The sequence below is a fragment of the Triplophysa rosa genome, linkage group LG12 (assembly GCF_024868665.1).
Source record: "Triplophysa rosa linkage group LG12, Trosa_1v2, whole genome shotgun sequence".
Lineage (NCBI taxonomy): Eukaryota > Metazoa > Chordata > Actinopteri > Cypriniformes > Nemacheilidae > Triplophysa > Triplophysa rosa.
Window position 1 is genome coordinate 11,450,525 of NC_079901.1, and position 14,950 is coordinate 11,465,474.

The window sequence follows — 14,950 nt, forward strand, 5'->3', positions numbered from 1 at the left end:
GAGAATTTTTAAGAGATTTTAAAGATTTTTTTTAAGATACAGGTATTGTATATATCAATTTAGATATATTATATATAATTTTTGGTGTACTTCATTTTCAAGCATATACTAAAATAATTCAATGCTACGATTACATTTTCCTATGTAGGTTACATCTACTTTAGTTGTAGCTTATTACATGGTTCAGGGCAATTGGTTATATTGTGAAGTCTGTATTTTTGTCTGTACTCATTTATTTGTTGTCAGTCAATGACAATACCTGCCTCTTGACTGATGACATGCGTAAAAGTTCCAACCATTTTACCTACAGTGGCATAACTCTGTTTTGTTTGAAATAGTCTTATACAGTATGTGACACTGAATATTAATTCCTGAGAATACTGCTGACTGAACAAACCATTTGGATAACCAAAGTGTTTGCCGTTGACTCCCTTGAAATCTATCCAGAACAGGTTTATATGCAATTGCATAACATACTGCAGTTGCATTACATGTCACGCTGCTTAGTAGGGTGAATTCAGGTTGATTGGGATACTTTTTGACATTGATATCAACCTAGATTCACCAAAAGGTATTATTTCAAATCACTGCTGTGGCTAGATAACTCTACAATAAAACAATAACAAGGTTAATTTCTAAAAAAAACCTTTACAGCTAATTTAATTGTAGGCCAGCTTCTCAGGTAAAGTCCAACAGCAGTTGAAATCTGTATTATATCTGTATATAATATATATTATATAATATAATCATGCAGTGCAGACTATACCGGTATTATTATACTGTAGTTTTATTTACATATGATTACTTTTAAAATGTTGAGTTTTGAGCTTAAATTGAGTTTAAACTTCGAACAGCGTTGGTTGCAAAGTGTGGTTATGGTTTTGGGCTAAACTGTTACAAGAATGCAAATGATTAGATTTGGTTCCTCATGCCTTCAAATTTTGCCTATGGGTTGCTAAGCAAAATCTAGTCCATTGCATCTAAAATCCCTCGTGGCTCAAAGTACCCTGACGTCTGGACACTCCCATCCGCTGAAAGTATAAAACCAGGATCACCCAACTGCAACACCAGTTCGAAATCTAGGATCTTCCCATCCATCAAGACATTTTTTCGAGTGACCGACAATATGAGCAGTGTTGTGTTTCAATCTGGTTTCCAGGCCACCAGCTTTGTGAGTGACCTCTGTGCCTTTTCTCTTCCTTGCACTTCTCACCTTTATTACTATTTCTGTTACTTTAAAGTTTGTAGAATTTCATTGTTGAAAATTGACAAAATGTGTATGCATGGAAACATTATCAGACGTTTGTAAATGTGCAGCTTCTTTTAATATATTTTAACTATGCAGAGTGTCCCGTATGTCAGTCCTATCTCTGAAGGACTACAAGCTGGAAAAGCCATCTTCATTCAGGGAGCTATTTCCCCTCAATGTGATAGGTGAATACTTTCTGTTCAAGACTTCAAACTTGAAAATCATCTGTTTTTGCGTCACTGATTCCCTCCTTTAATGTCCTTTTTATCGTTTTAGCTTTGCGGTAAGCCTGAAGTGTGGGGAGTCAGATGGAGATGACATTGCTTTTCAGATGAAGCCTGTGTTCAGCAGCAACAGCTTGGTCCTTAATAGCCGCCAAAACGGAACATGGGGAAACGAGGAGAAACTGGCTTCACCTTTTAAAAAGGGAAGCAGTTTTGATCTGATTATTGCTGTGAATTCTGACAACTATCAGGTGCTTAAAATAATTTGGGCTATTAGATCTATAGTTTGTTTTTACCAAATGGTCATATGTAATGTTATTTTCTAAAGTTGTTCTTGAGTGGAGGAGAGATTGGCCAGTTTAAGCATCGTATTCCTCTGGAAAGAGTCACTGTTCTTGATATCAGAGGACAGGTTACTTTAACAAATGTGGTGTTCATTGGGGTGAGTGATCCTTTCTTTTTCAAATGTATTTTCACAAACAAAAAAGTTGGTGTTAGTCTTACAGAAATTAAAGGCAGGGTAGGCATTTCTTTCTAGAAACATTTTTTGTCTGGTTGAAAGTCTTCTCACGCCCTAATAGCAAGTTAAAGTAAAATGGTCTAAATATATATTTTTTAAAAAGGTGCTTAAAAGGTTTTTCACAGCGATGCCATAGAAGAACCATTTTTGGTTTCACAAAGAACCATTCATTCAAAGTTTTTTTAAAGAACCATTTATTTCTTACCTTTTTATAATCTGAAGAACCTTTTTCACCACAAAGAACCTTTTGTGAAACAGAAAGGTTCTTCAGATGTTAAAGGTTCTTATGGAACCAAAAGTTTCTTCTATGGCATCGAAGAACCTTATGAAGCACCTTTTTTTAAGAGTGTAGGACCAAAAATGGTCCAAAAAGCACCCTGGTCATCATACAACAGCGTGCTCACATGGTGCAGGTTTCCCTTGAACTGACTAAGTGGCACCAAGAGGACCAACAATAAGACAGAAACTCCTACGACAAAAAATGTCTTGATCAACAAAGTGCTAATAGCTGAATTTCTAAAATGCCCACTCCCCCTTAAATTAGAAATTAGAGCCTGTGGTAGCTTAAAGACAGATGAGTCACCAGAAACTGCATTTATGAAATGCTAGCTTTTTTGTTTTGGTACTTTATTTTCAGACTAGAAGACGTTTATAGCTGTAATTTAGATAATAGATAAAGAAAAAAAATATTATGGAATGGATTGAAATTTGTAAGGACATATACTGTATAACATACATACATCTGTGATGCTGGTAAACACAGCAGTGTGGAGACCAAATATCCCTACAAAAATAATAATACCAGTCATTATTGACTTTGTGGGGATTTTTTGTTCCCCATAAGGAAAACAGCTTATAAAGCAAACTAAATGTTTATTGGAAATGCAAAAAGGTTTGTGTGATGGTTAGATTTAGAGGTAGTGTGAGGGATATGGGATAGAATATATAAAAATCATTATGTCTATACAAAGTCACTATAAAACGTGGAAAGCCAACATGGTTAGTATTCACGTAATTTTTTTAAAATACATAATATACATTTTTATATAACTGTAAAAAAATGTCTCATCATATTTGTAAAACTGACTACATTTACAGAGCTGGGCTGGCTCTAACATCTTTGGGCAGGGCGGGATGATTTTCCAGTCACAGGGAGGTATCATGACTTGTGAGCAAGGTCCGGTCGAAATGAGTCAAACCTGGTCTTTTGGTGGTGAAATTTGCTCAACAACGCAGACAACAAATGTGATTGAATATCAGACAACATTGTGTCCAACTGTTCAATCGGAATTTGAATTTTCAATTCTCAATCCAGTACAAAATCCTGTGAGTAACATTTTTCATTCACAGAGCAAAAACAAAATTTAATTTCACATTGGTTTTAAATAAAGTACACATTTCACATTGCTTTTTTATTGCACTCATTGCAGACACTTCCATACACGGGCCCAGTTTTAGGTGGACTGAAAGCAGGAATGGCCATGATGTTGCAGGGCACTGTGGCTTGTAATGCTAACCAGTAAGCAATTCTTTTGTTGCCTGTGTATTTGCAAAATATGTATAGAAAAAAATTATGTACATATACATATATAGTACTGGATGCAATTTGCATTAAGTTAAAAGTGCCTCAACTTCCATACAGGTTTGCAGTCAATTTTAAGACGGGGACCTCAGACAAGGACAACATTGCTTTTCACTTTAACCCCCAAATAAAGGGGAAGGTGCTCATGAACAGTTTCAGGGATGGAAAATGGGGGACTGAGGAATATGCCACTATTAACCCCTTTAAAATAGGAGAAGCTTTTCAGATGTTTATTGTCGCCAAACCTGAGGGTTATGTGGTATGTGATATATATCATAAAACTAGGATAACCACTTTAAGAGAGATAATAACATGTCTTTACACTGACCCTCTCACTTTATTTAATCAGTTGTACATTAATGGAATGGAGTACTACCTGTTCAAGCACCGTATACCACTGGACAAAGTGTCAGCGGTGAATATTGCTGGAGACGTTGATTTGAACATTTTGGGCTTCATTGAGGTAAGTCAAAAAAATGTATCTGTTTTGGTAATATTAAAGTATTATTACTGTGTCAAAATTAAGTGAGAATGATACAGAAAATACACACTCTCTTTAGAATTGGAGCCTTCCTTCGCAATTCACAACAACAATCACCAGTCAAACTGCCAGCTTGGGTTCTCCCATGATACAACAAGAGCTTTTACTTCCACTACAAAATCCTGTAAGTGACATGTCCTTTCCTGTGAATCCTCAGTGTGTAATAAACATCGTTTCAAACAATTTACAAAGCGTAGTGCAATAAATGTTATGCCTCAAGAGATGTGAAAACTTGCAATAAGGTTTCAGTTAACACAGGACTGTTGCCTTTCTGCCTGTGTCAACATCAGGCCCTTCCCTATGTGGGCCGAATATCAGGAGGACTAAGAACTGGCATGGCCTTTTACTTGAAAGGAGTTGCTGGTACTAAAGGTGACACGTAAGTAATGCTTTGTAATCATTTAAAAAGATAATGTGTTGCTAGCAGTTGTAGTTGGGGGAAAGCTGTATCCTCCAATCTACGCTTAACAGATTTTAAGAGATTAAATTATTGGATGAAAAAATATGTTTATTTTATTTGCATTCACTTGCTTTATCATTAATCTGACCACCATGCAGGTTTACAACAAATTTCAAGACTGGAACGTCTGAAAATGATGACATTGCTTTCCACTTCAACCCCAAATATAATGCAAATGTGGTCATGAACAGCTTCAGGAATGGTGGATGGGAGACTGAGGAATTTGTCCCTGACAATCCTTTCAAAATGGGAGAAGCTTTTGAGATAATAATTGTAATTATACCTGAAGGATACCAGGTATGTGCTCTGTTACAAAATTCACAAGATGCCCCAAACACAGCTAAAAAGTTGTTTTCACACTATATCCTTGCTTTTGATTCATCAGGTATATGTGAATGGCAAAGAGTACTACCTGTTCAAGCACCGTATACCGCTGGAAAATGTGTCAGCATTGAACATTAAAGGAGATGTTGTTGTGAACATTGGTGGCTTCATACAAGTAAGTCAAAGATTTTCAGTTAAGGTTATGTTAACATTGAGCAGGAAAATTACTGTGTCGGACTCAAGTGACAAGCATCTGGAGAATACATTTTTTAAATAAACCCTATTTTCCCTCATTAGACCTGGAGCACATCATCTTTTGCTACAAAAGTCCAAACTACAACCTCCAGTTTAGGCTTTTCACGCTGGTCTCCTTCCACCATACAGTCAGAGCTCTTGAATCCAGTCCAGAATCCTGTGAGTAATAGATTCTTCGTGGTCCAGTAGATAGATGACTTCTTGGTTGACTAAAGTGTGGGATCACTTAAAGAAACAGGAATTAAAAAAATTTTTTAATGTGATACCCCAAGAAATAAAAAATAGCCATTTAAAGAAGTTAAAATCTATTAAAAAAAATCACAGTACTAATACCTTTTTCATGTGCTGTATGCAGGCCCTTCCCTATATTGGCCCAATTACTGGAGGATTGAAAGCAGGAATTGCTTTATACTTGAAGGGAACTGTGGGTACTAAAGGTCCCGGGTGAGTAATATTTTTAGCGAAACCAAAATAATACGTTGTAGGAACGCATGTTTGAAAAACGTTTGTCGGCATTTGCATTCAGTTGCTTTGACAAACCTCAACGTCCACGCAGGTTTTTTATAAACTTCAAGACCGGGCAGTCTGACAAGGATGATACTGCTTTCCACTTCAACCCCCGACACGATTCAGATGTGATCATGAACAGTTACGGAAGTGGAGGATGGGGCGCTGAGGAATTTGGCCCTGACAACCCCTTCAAAGCGGGAGAAGCTTTTGAGATGTTTATTGTCATCAAACCTGAAGGATACCAGGTACAGTACATGCTTTGTGAAACCAAAAGCACAAGATGCTTTAATCGCAGCAAAGAAGTTGACTTCACATCGATCCCTTGCTTTCGATTGATCAGGTACACGTGAATGGCAAGGAGTACTACCTGTTCAATCATCGCATACCGCTGGAAAAAGTTTCAGCGTTACAAATTCAAGGAGATCTTGTCGTCAAACTTCTTGGCTTCATTCAAGTAAGTCAAAATGCTCTTTAGAAGTTATGCTTATTCTGTAGTGTAAATAATTATGTTTAGTAAGTCATTGAAAATAACGTGAAGAGTAAAGATCATTCTAAATAAACTAATTTTCCCCACTGATTAGAACTGGAACCGGCTGAGCTTTTTGCGCTGGGGCCTTTCCACCATCCAGTCAGAGTTCTCACTTCCAGTCCAAAATCCTGTGAGTGACAGAACCTTTACTGTAACTTCTCAGTGTACATTAACGTGCAAGTACTTAAAGAAACAGTTGCACATAAAAACGGTGATTCAACACAAAAAGCGAATGTCCCACCAAAATGTCAGAAATGCGATGCCTAACGAACAGTTTTACTTCAATAAATACAAACCATGCTGCAGGGTCTTGGTTAATACAGGACTGATGCCAATTTATTTTGCCTGCTGCAGTCCCTTCCCTATGTAAGGCCGATTCCTGAGGGGCTGAAAGCAGGACTGGCCTTGTACTGTCAGGGAGTTGCTGGTACTACAGGTGACCGGTAAGCAATACTTTCCATAGCTAAATATCTGCAATCATATCAACAGTGTATGTACTCCTGGAATGTAGTCTAGGAAACAATGTATCTATCAGTATGTACTAAGCATTAAACCATATGTGATCTGAATTGAGGTAAGATGTAAGAATGCATTGTGGGAGTCAAAATACTAAAAACAGCCTGCTGTCATTTGGATTCAGATGCTTTAACCTGCCTCAACTTTCTTGCAGGTTTGAGATAAACTTCAAGACCGGGCAGTCTGACAAGGATGACTTTGCTTTCCACTTCAATCCCCGATACAACTCGAATGTGATCATGAACACGCACAGTAATGGAGAATGGGGGGCTGAGGAATTTGGTCCGGACAATCCCTTTAAAATTGGAGAAGCCTTTGACATGTTTATTGTCATAAAACCTGAAGGATATCAGGTACAGTATGTGATTAATGAAATCAAATTCTCAAGATGCCCCAAACACAGCTAAGAAGTAGTCTTCACACCAACCCCTTGTTTTCCATTCATCAGGTATATGTGAACGGCAATGAGCACTACCTATTCAAGCACCGGATACCACTGGAAAAAGTGTCTGTAATAACTATTGGTGGACATGTGACTCTAAACCTGATTGCCTTTGTACAAGTAAGTCAAATGTTTTTGACAGTTCTGCTAATACTCAAACTTGAACGATACTGTGTGAGAAGCCAATGGCAATCATGTGGTGAATAAAGATCTTTGTATGTACTTTATCTCGTCTTCCTCATTAGAAGTGGAACACATCTATATTTGCTACACAAGTAAAGAGGGGCTTCTTGCGCTGGACGCCTTCCACCATACATTCGCAGCTCTCTCTTCCTGTCCAAACTCCTGTGAGTGAAAGATCCTTTCTAGTGACTGCTTAGTTTGCAATGCAGAGGAAGCATTAAATAAAACTGCAGTGCATGAAAACTGTGCTTTCACCAAACAGAACATCTTGTACTGTTGTGTCAAATATGTGATGCCTCAGGAAATTCCAAATGATCCATTTCAATGTGTTCAAATCCTACTGCAAGGTCCTGGTTAAGATAGGTCTGAAGCCTTCTTATTGTGCTTACTACAGGCCCTTCCTTATGTGGGTCCGATTTCCAGGGGACTGAAAGCAGGAGTGGCCTTGTACTTGCAGGGAGTTGTTGGTAGTAAAGGTCCTGGGTACGTAATATATTTAGCGAAACTAATGTCATCGAAAGTCATCAGAGAAAGATGCTTTTCATCAATACACAGTGAATATTAAACCATTTATTTATTGGAAGTGCAGTACTTTTAGGCTGTACGAATGCATGATTGAACTTGAAGAATTGAAAAAGGGTTTGTCGGCATTTGCATTCAGTTGCTTTGACAAACCTCAACGTCCACGCAGGTTTTTTATAAACTTCAAGACCGGGCAGTCTGACAAGGATGATACTGCTTTCCACTTCAACCCCCGACACGATTCAGATGTGATCATGAACAGTTACGGAAGTGGAGGATGGGGCGCTGAGGAATTTGGCCCTGACAACCCCTTCAAAGCGGGAGAAGCTTTTGAGATGTTTATTGTCATCAAACCTGAAGGATACCAGGTACAGTACATGCTTTGTGAAACCAAAAGCACAAGATGCCTTAATCGCAGCAAAGAAGTTGACTTCACATCGATCCCTTGCTTTCGATTGATCAGGTACACGTGAATGGCAAGGAGTACTACCTGTTCAATCATCGCATACCGCTGGAAAAAGTTTCAGCGTTACAAATTCAAGGAGATCTTGTCGTCAAACTTCTTGGCTTCATTCAAGTAAGTCAAAATGCTCTTTAGAAGTTATGCTTATTCTGTAGTGTAAATAATTATGTTTAGTAAGTCATTGAAAATAACGTGAAGAGTAAAGATCATTCTAAATAAACTAATTTTCCCCACTGATTAGAACTGGAACCGGCTGAGCTTTTTGCGCTGGGGCCTTTCCACCATCCAGTCAGAGTTCTCACTTCCAGTCCAAAATCCTGTGAGTGACAGAACCTTTACTGTAACTTCTCAGTGTACATTAACGTGCAAGTACTTAAAGAAACAGTTGCACATAAAATCGGTGATTCAACACAAAAAGCGAATGTCCCACCAAAATGTCAGAAATGCGATGCCTAACGAACAGTTTTACTTCAATAAATACAAACCATGCTGCAGGGTCTTGGTTAATACAGGACTGATGCCAATTTATTTTGCCTGCTGCAGTCCCTTCCCTATGTAAGGCCGATTCCTGAGGGGCTGAAAGCAGGACTGGCCTTGTACTTTCAAGGAGTTGCTGGCACTACAGGTGACCGGTAAGCAATTCTTTCCATAGCTAAATATCTGCAATCATATCAACAGTGTATGTACTCCTGGAATGTAGTCTAGGAAACAATGTATCTATCAGTATGTACTAAGCATTAAACCGTATGTGATCTGAATTGAGGTAAGATGTAAGAATGCATTGTGGGAGTCAAAATACTAAAAACAGCCTGCTGTCATTTGGATTCAGATGCTTTAACCTGCCTCAACTTTCTTTCAGGTTTGAGATAAACTTCAAGACCGGGCAGTCTGACAAGGATGACTATGCTTTCCACTTCAATCCCCGATACAACTTGAATGTGGCCATGAACACGCGCAGTAATGGAGAATGGGGGGCTGAGGAATTTGGTCCGGACAATCCCTTTAAAATTGGAGAAGCCTTTGACATGTTTATTGTCATAAAACCTGAAGGATATCAGGTACAGTATGTGATTAATGAAACCAAACTCTCAAGATGCCCCAAACACTGCTAAGAAGTAGTCTTCACACCAACCCATTGCTTTCCATTCATCAGGTATATGTGAACGGCAATGAGCACTACCTATTCAAGCACCGGATACCACTGGAAAAAGTGTCTGTAATAACTATTGGCGGACATTTGATTCTCAACCTTTTTGCCTTTGTACAAGTAAGTCTAATGTTTTTGACAGTTCTGATAATACTCGAACATGAATAATACTGTGTGAGAAGCCAATGGCAATCATGTGGTGACTAAACAACTCTGTTTATGTACTTTATGTACTGTTTATATCTTCTTCCTTTTTAGAAGTGGAGCACATCTTCATTTTTTACCCAACTGAGCAGCTTCCTGCGGTCTTCTTCCATGACACAGTCGCAACTCTCATTTCCTGTCCAAAATCCTGTGAGTGAAAGATCCAGTAACTGCTCAACGTGCAATGCAGAGGAAACATTTTTAAAAATTGTACACGGTAGAGCCATAATTGTGATGACCTTGGAAATTTCAGATGTTCCATTTCAGTGAGTTCAAAACTGGCTGCAAGGTCCTGGTTAAGATAGGTCTGATGCCTTTTTAATTTGCTTACTACAGGCCCTTCCTTATGTGGGTCCAATTTCCGGGGGACTGAAAGTAGGAGTGGCCTTGTACTTGCAGGGAGTTGTTGGTAGCAAAGGTCCCGGGTAAGTAATACAAGTCATACAGAAAACTAGAATGTTGACACTATCAATACACAGTGAATATTAAACCACTTTTGATTTCAAGAATTATTGTTTGCTGTACAGTACATATTCAAGTGTAGATGGTCTATGCTGTATTAACTCATTAAACGTGAAAGGTCTTTTACATTCAATTGCTTTGACACATCTCAACTTCCACAAAGGTTTTCAATTACCTTCAAGACCGGCCAGTCCGACAAGGATGACACTGCTTTTCATTTCAATGCCCGATACAACTCTAATGTGGTGATGAATTCGTGCAGAAATGCAGAATGGGAGGCTGAGGAATTTGTTTCTGACAACCCCTTCAAAATGGGAGAAGCATTTGAGATGTGTATTGTCATCCAAACTGAAGGATATCAGGTATGTGCTTTGACACACAAAACATTTATAAGATAGAGACCCTTTGGCTTCATATAGACCCTCTGGCTTTGATTTATCAGGTATATGTGAACAGCGACAAGATTTACCTTTTCAAGCACCGCATACCACTGGAGAGAATTTCAGTGTTGAATATTGCCGGAGATGTTGTCATGAATCTTTGTGATTTAATTCAAGTAAGTAATTTGCCTAATTTTTCATGAGTAATGGTAATATAAATTGTGAAAAATATTTTCTAAGTGAAAAATACCTTTCTCAATACTTTCTTAAGACCTTTCTTAATACACCCTTTATTTTACCTCATCAGGACTGGAGCACATCTACACTGGGCAGGAAATTCTTAAGTCTGGGGAGCTCGCAGTTTGAACTTCTCAGCTTCCAGTCAGACCTCTTACTTCCAGTCCAAAATCCTGTGAGTGACTTATACTCTGCAGTTACCTCTCAGTGCACATTCAAATGCAAGTAAAGAAAAATGTCTGAAAACTGTTTAATCAACAGTTTGCAAACGTAAACATGATTATTTTTTTAACATTCTGGTAGACATGATGGGACTGATGCCTATTTTGTTGCTTTTACTACAGAAAATTCCCTATTTTGGCCCAATTTCCGGGGGAGTGAAACCAGGCATGTCATTCTTCTTGCAGGGTGTTGTTGCTAGTAATGCCAAGCGGTAAGTACAGACACAAAAGCACCATGGATGAATCAGAAGTTAATATTCATGTTCGAGTTAATGTGAATGTATTTTTGATATTTTTATTACGTTTGGCTGTTCTTTTATTTGTTTTGAGATAACATAAAAAGGAAGGGATCAGTTAAACAGTGAGATCTTTTTCAGTTTCTTGTTTTTTTGCTCCCAAAACATAGAAAACTAAGTTATTTATGAGCCTGTTTTTAATCATCTCTAGAAAAAGTCTTATTCGTGTGTTTCCCCTTTAAGAGCCTTCGGTTTCCTTCGGTGTAACCGCCCATTCACTATACTCAAACAGTCTTTTCAAGCACAGTATGTGTTTACTCATGTCACAGAAACTTAAACAATCACAGAAGTAGAAACAGCGTGTCATGTTTACTCTTAAACGGTTGTTTGCATCCTAAATAGTGCATTTACCACAAAAAACAACAGTTAGCACAGCTTATCGACTCTATACCAAGATGTTTATAACATATGCTGGTGTATATATTGTATTATCAGATCTGAGAGGGACGTGCTGCTGGATAACGAATCGTTACCAGTTGCAAAGTAGTATTTAAATGAAATAATTGCTTAAAGTTTGCGGGATTCTTGTTTAGTCCATAAGAACTGGCAATCCATTTCTCTCTGACATGGGGATCCTTTAGAAGCCTGTGCAAAGACGCATGTTTTCCATAGCCAGGAACGGCACAACATCCGTGTGACATCACAATCTTACTGGTATTACGAGCTTTTGGTGAATGTAAACAAGTCTTGCTTCTGATCCACTCGCTCCTCAGACTGAACACCGGTGGGCGGAGCTAACGATGCAATGATGTAAAAGTAGTAGGCGTTGTTATATCTTTCTGTAGGCAGGTCTTATAAAAACGAATCTCCTGAGTGACATCACTTATCCAGCCATCTCTCCGGTTTCTCTGGAGAATGATCATATAAATGCATTCGTTTTCGATGAGGAGGGCATTTTGAGATATGAAACTTGCTTGAATGTTATAAATGACACCAATATCTCTTATATGTCAAAAGATCAAGGGAAATTTGATCATTCACGTCATAACCCCTTTAAGAATGAAAAATTATGTCATGAATTCCTTAATCCCTAGTTGTTCCAGACCTGTATAAATGTCTTTGTTGTGCTGAACACAAAGGAGGATATTTGGAAAAATGTTAGTCACTGACATTTCTGGGACATCATTGACTACCATAGCAGTTACTTTGTAACCACTTTGTACTTTGTAATGCTTTGTAATGAACCAAGTCTGTTGTGGTTTGATAAAGCATGAAATTGTCCTGTGTTCATTATTGAGTGTGGCAGAATATCTGCATACGTAATATTGAAAAGAAATGCTGGGATATTTAAGGTAAAGACAGATTTTAGGTGAATACAGAATATAGTATGATTTACAATTGTATCTGCTCAGTTAAATATACAATTTGTGAAATAGAAATATTGATTTTCATTTACTAATCTTAATGCCACAACTTCATTTAGGTTTGAAATAAACTTCCTGATTGGGCCATCTGAGAATAACGACATTGCTTTCCACTTCAACCCGCGATTTGACCTTAAGGTTGCCATGAACACCCGTAAGAAGGGAAAATGGCAAGATGAGGAACAAGGCTCAATCAGCTGCTTTAAATTGGGACAAGCTTTTGAGTTGGTCATTTTCTTCACGTCCCATGGTTACAAGGTGTGTTGCGTACATCCATGCATGCACTATAAATTTACATACTTTTACGAAAAAATAATTGCTAAATAATTGCTAAATAGTAACACATCGTTATTAAGGATTGTTTTTGTTTTTTTCTGCAAAAGTGTACATATGAGTTTATAACTGTCGTTCTGGCTTGGTTTGGCAGGTGCATGTGAACGGCCAAGAACTCTTCATGTTTAAGCACCGCATACCTTTGGACAAAGTAGCTGCTCTTGCTATCTATGGGGATGTCTCTGTTGGCATATTCGGTTTTATGATGGTGGGTAATACAGAAATATGCTAAATTTGTGCTTCCACATTTTTTTACAGCTTTGCATCACCTCGCTTCTTTGTAGCTCAAACCGCAGGCTTAATTTTATAACCTTTCTTTGTTGTTTTACAGGGTAAGGCAGGCATTTGTGTTTCTCCTCCCACTGTTCATCAAACTCACAGGGATATGGGAGGCGCTTGTATTCGTCCTCCTGGTCATCACCATGGTCATCACCGTGGTCATCACCATGGTCATCACACTCAACAGGGTCCTCCTCCTCACGCCCACAAGCACTGTCAAAAAAAGTGATGAGTTTTGAAAAAGATGTGAAAATCATGCATGTTTTTATCCTAACATTCACACATTAAACATGTCACTGGTCTCAGCCATAACATTACAGTTGTGGAAATGACATACAATCAAATAAAACTTTACAGCATGGTTTGTGTTAATAGTTTTGCTTCACAATACAAACACTGCCACTATATCCATACATTGTTTATTACAGAAATTGTAAGAATTTATGAATGTCTACAATTTTTAGAGTTGTAAAATAATTTTGATACTGAAATCTCATGATGTAGCAAATGATATGACTTAAGAAACTGCATGAGTGATCTAGCAAACGACCCTACAGCTGAATCCTGAGATTCACAAAAAAAAAAAAACGTTAACAAAGAAGCTTTTAAACTTTAGAGACAGACAACCTATTTCAATCCATCTAAAAAAGAAAATATTGGTTAAGAAAACGTATTTACAGTCATGCCCACAAGGTGGAACTCTTTCTACAGCTTCTTCAGTGAAGTCAGTGAACCCCATTTACTGTATGTATGAAAGTATAGTGATGAACTGAATACAGAGAATGTTTTGTAATTACTACCCAGTGAATAACTGTCATTACCAAAATATATAAAAAGAAGGACGTTCTTCCAAATATCTTTCTCTGTGTTCATCAGAACAAAAAAATTCATACAGATTTGGGACAACTGAGTATAAGTAAATGGATACAGCATTTTAATTTTTGGGTGAACTGTTCCTTTAAGGACAAAAAAGTTTGCTTAAAACATGGAAATCAGTCGTATGAACATTTAACTCCAAATTTGAAGTGTTTGTTTCTGGACTCCGTGTCAGGAGTAGGCTATTTAACTGAATTTATAAAAAAGCTCCAGTTTTACATGAAATGTGATATGTAGCCTATGTTTAATGTGCCACCAATGACACTCATTGCAGATTTATTTGTAGTGGAATGTCTCAATACACAAATAAAGGATCACAAATAATAAAACGACGATCACAAATAGTTTCCATGTACATTGTACCTGCACTGCCAGTATTTTCACCACGCAGAAGAAAATAGGATATTAGGTTTGTCATTTACAATGAGATACAAGTAAATACAGATAATGTATGTAGAGTAACCCTGCAACAGCTCCTGTAAAAATTGCCATATGCATTTATACAATGCTGCATTGTTTATCATATTTCAACCTTTTTAACTGATGCTTCCAAGAGCTTCTTGTGATTTTAACAAAACCTTACCTGTGTTAATCAGTTCAATTGCTTGACCTTGGTGACATATAAGCAGCTGGGAGGAAGTAAAGCCTTAACAAGATACCCTGACCTATTCAGCACTCTGTTCTCTCTCAGGCTTTGTCTTATGTGATTATAATCATGCACTGTGAGAACTATAATATCAATGCTACAGCCAAGAAAGTGGATCATTTGTAATCAGTTTCTTTAAGAAAGCGTTCTGCTGATAGAGAGATGTAGCCAGGGCTGGATTGGCC

General features: G+C 37.8%; 1 protein-coding gene across 1 annotated transcript; it reads left to right on the forward strand.

Annotated features, from left to right (window-relative positions):
- Positions 1–1,051: 1,051 nt before the first annotated feature.
- lgals4 (galectin 4) lies at positions 1,052–13,604 on the forward strand. The gene is made up of 37 exons (XM_057348403.1): positions 1,052–1,171; positions 1,346–1,434; positions 1,526–1,724; positions 1,802–1,915; positions 3,092–3,319; positions 3,424–3,512; positions 3,636–3,834; positions 3,925–4,038; positions 4,136–4,240; positions 4,407–4,495; positions 4,675–4,873; positions 4,962–5,075; positions 5,198–5,314; positions 5,511–5,599; positions 5,712–5,910; positions 6,006–6,119; positions 6,247–6,324; positions 6,549–6,637; positions 6,865–7,063; positions 7,159–7,272; positions 7,398–7,499; positions 7,730–7,818; positions 8,027–8,225; positions 8,321–8,434; positions 8,562–8,639; positions 8,864–8,952; positions 9,180–9,378; positions 9,474–9,587; positions 9,726–9,821; positions 10,008–10,096; positions 10,297–10,495; positions 10,576–10,689; positions 10,821–10,925; positions 11,095–11,183; positions 12,691–12,889; positions 13,059–13,172; positions 13,296–13,604. Exons 1-37 carry the CDS (start codon positions 1,127–1,129, stop codon positions 13,470–13,472), a joined length of 4,749 nt encoding a protein of 1,582 aa, XP_057204386.1. The 5' UTR covers positions 1,052–1,126; the 3' UTR covers positions 13,473–13,604.
- Positions 13,605–14,950: the final 1,346 nt, after the last annotated feature.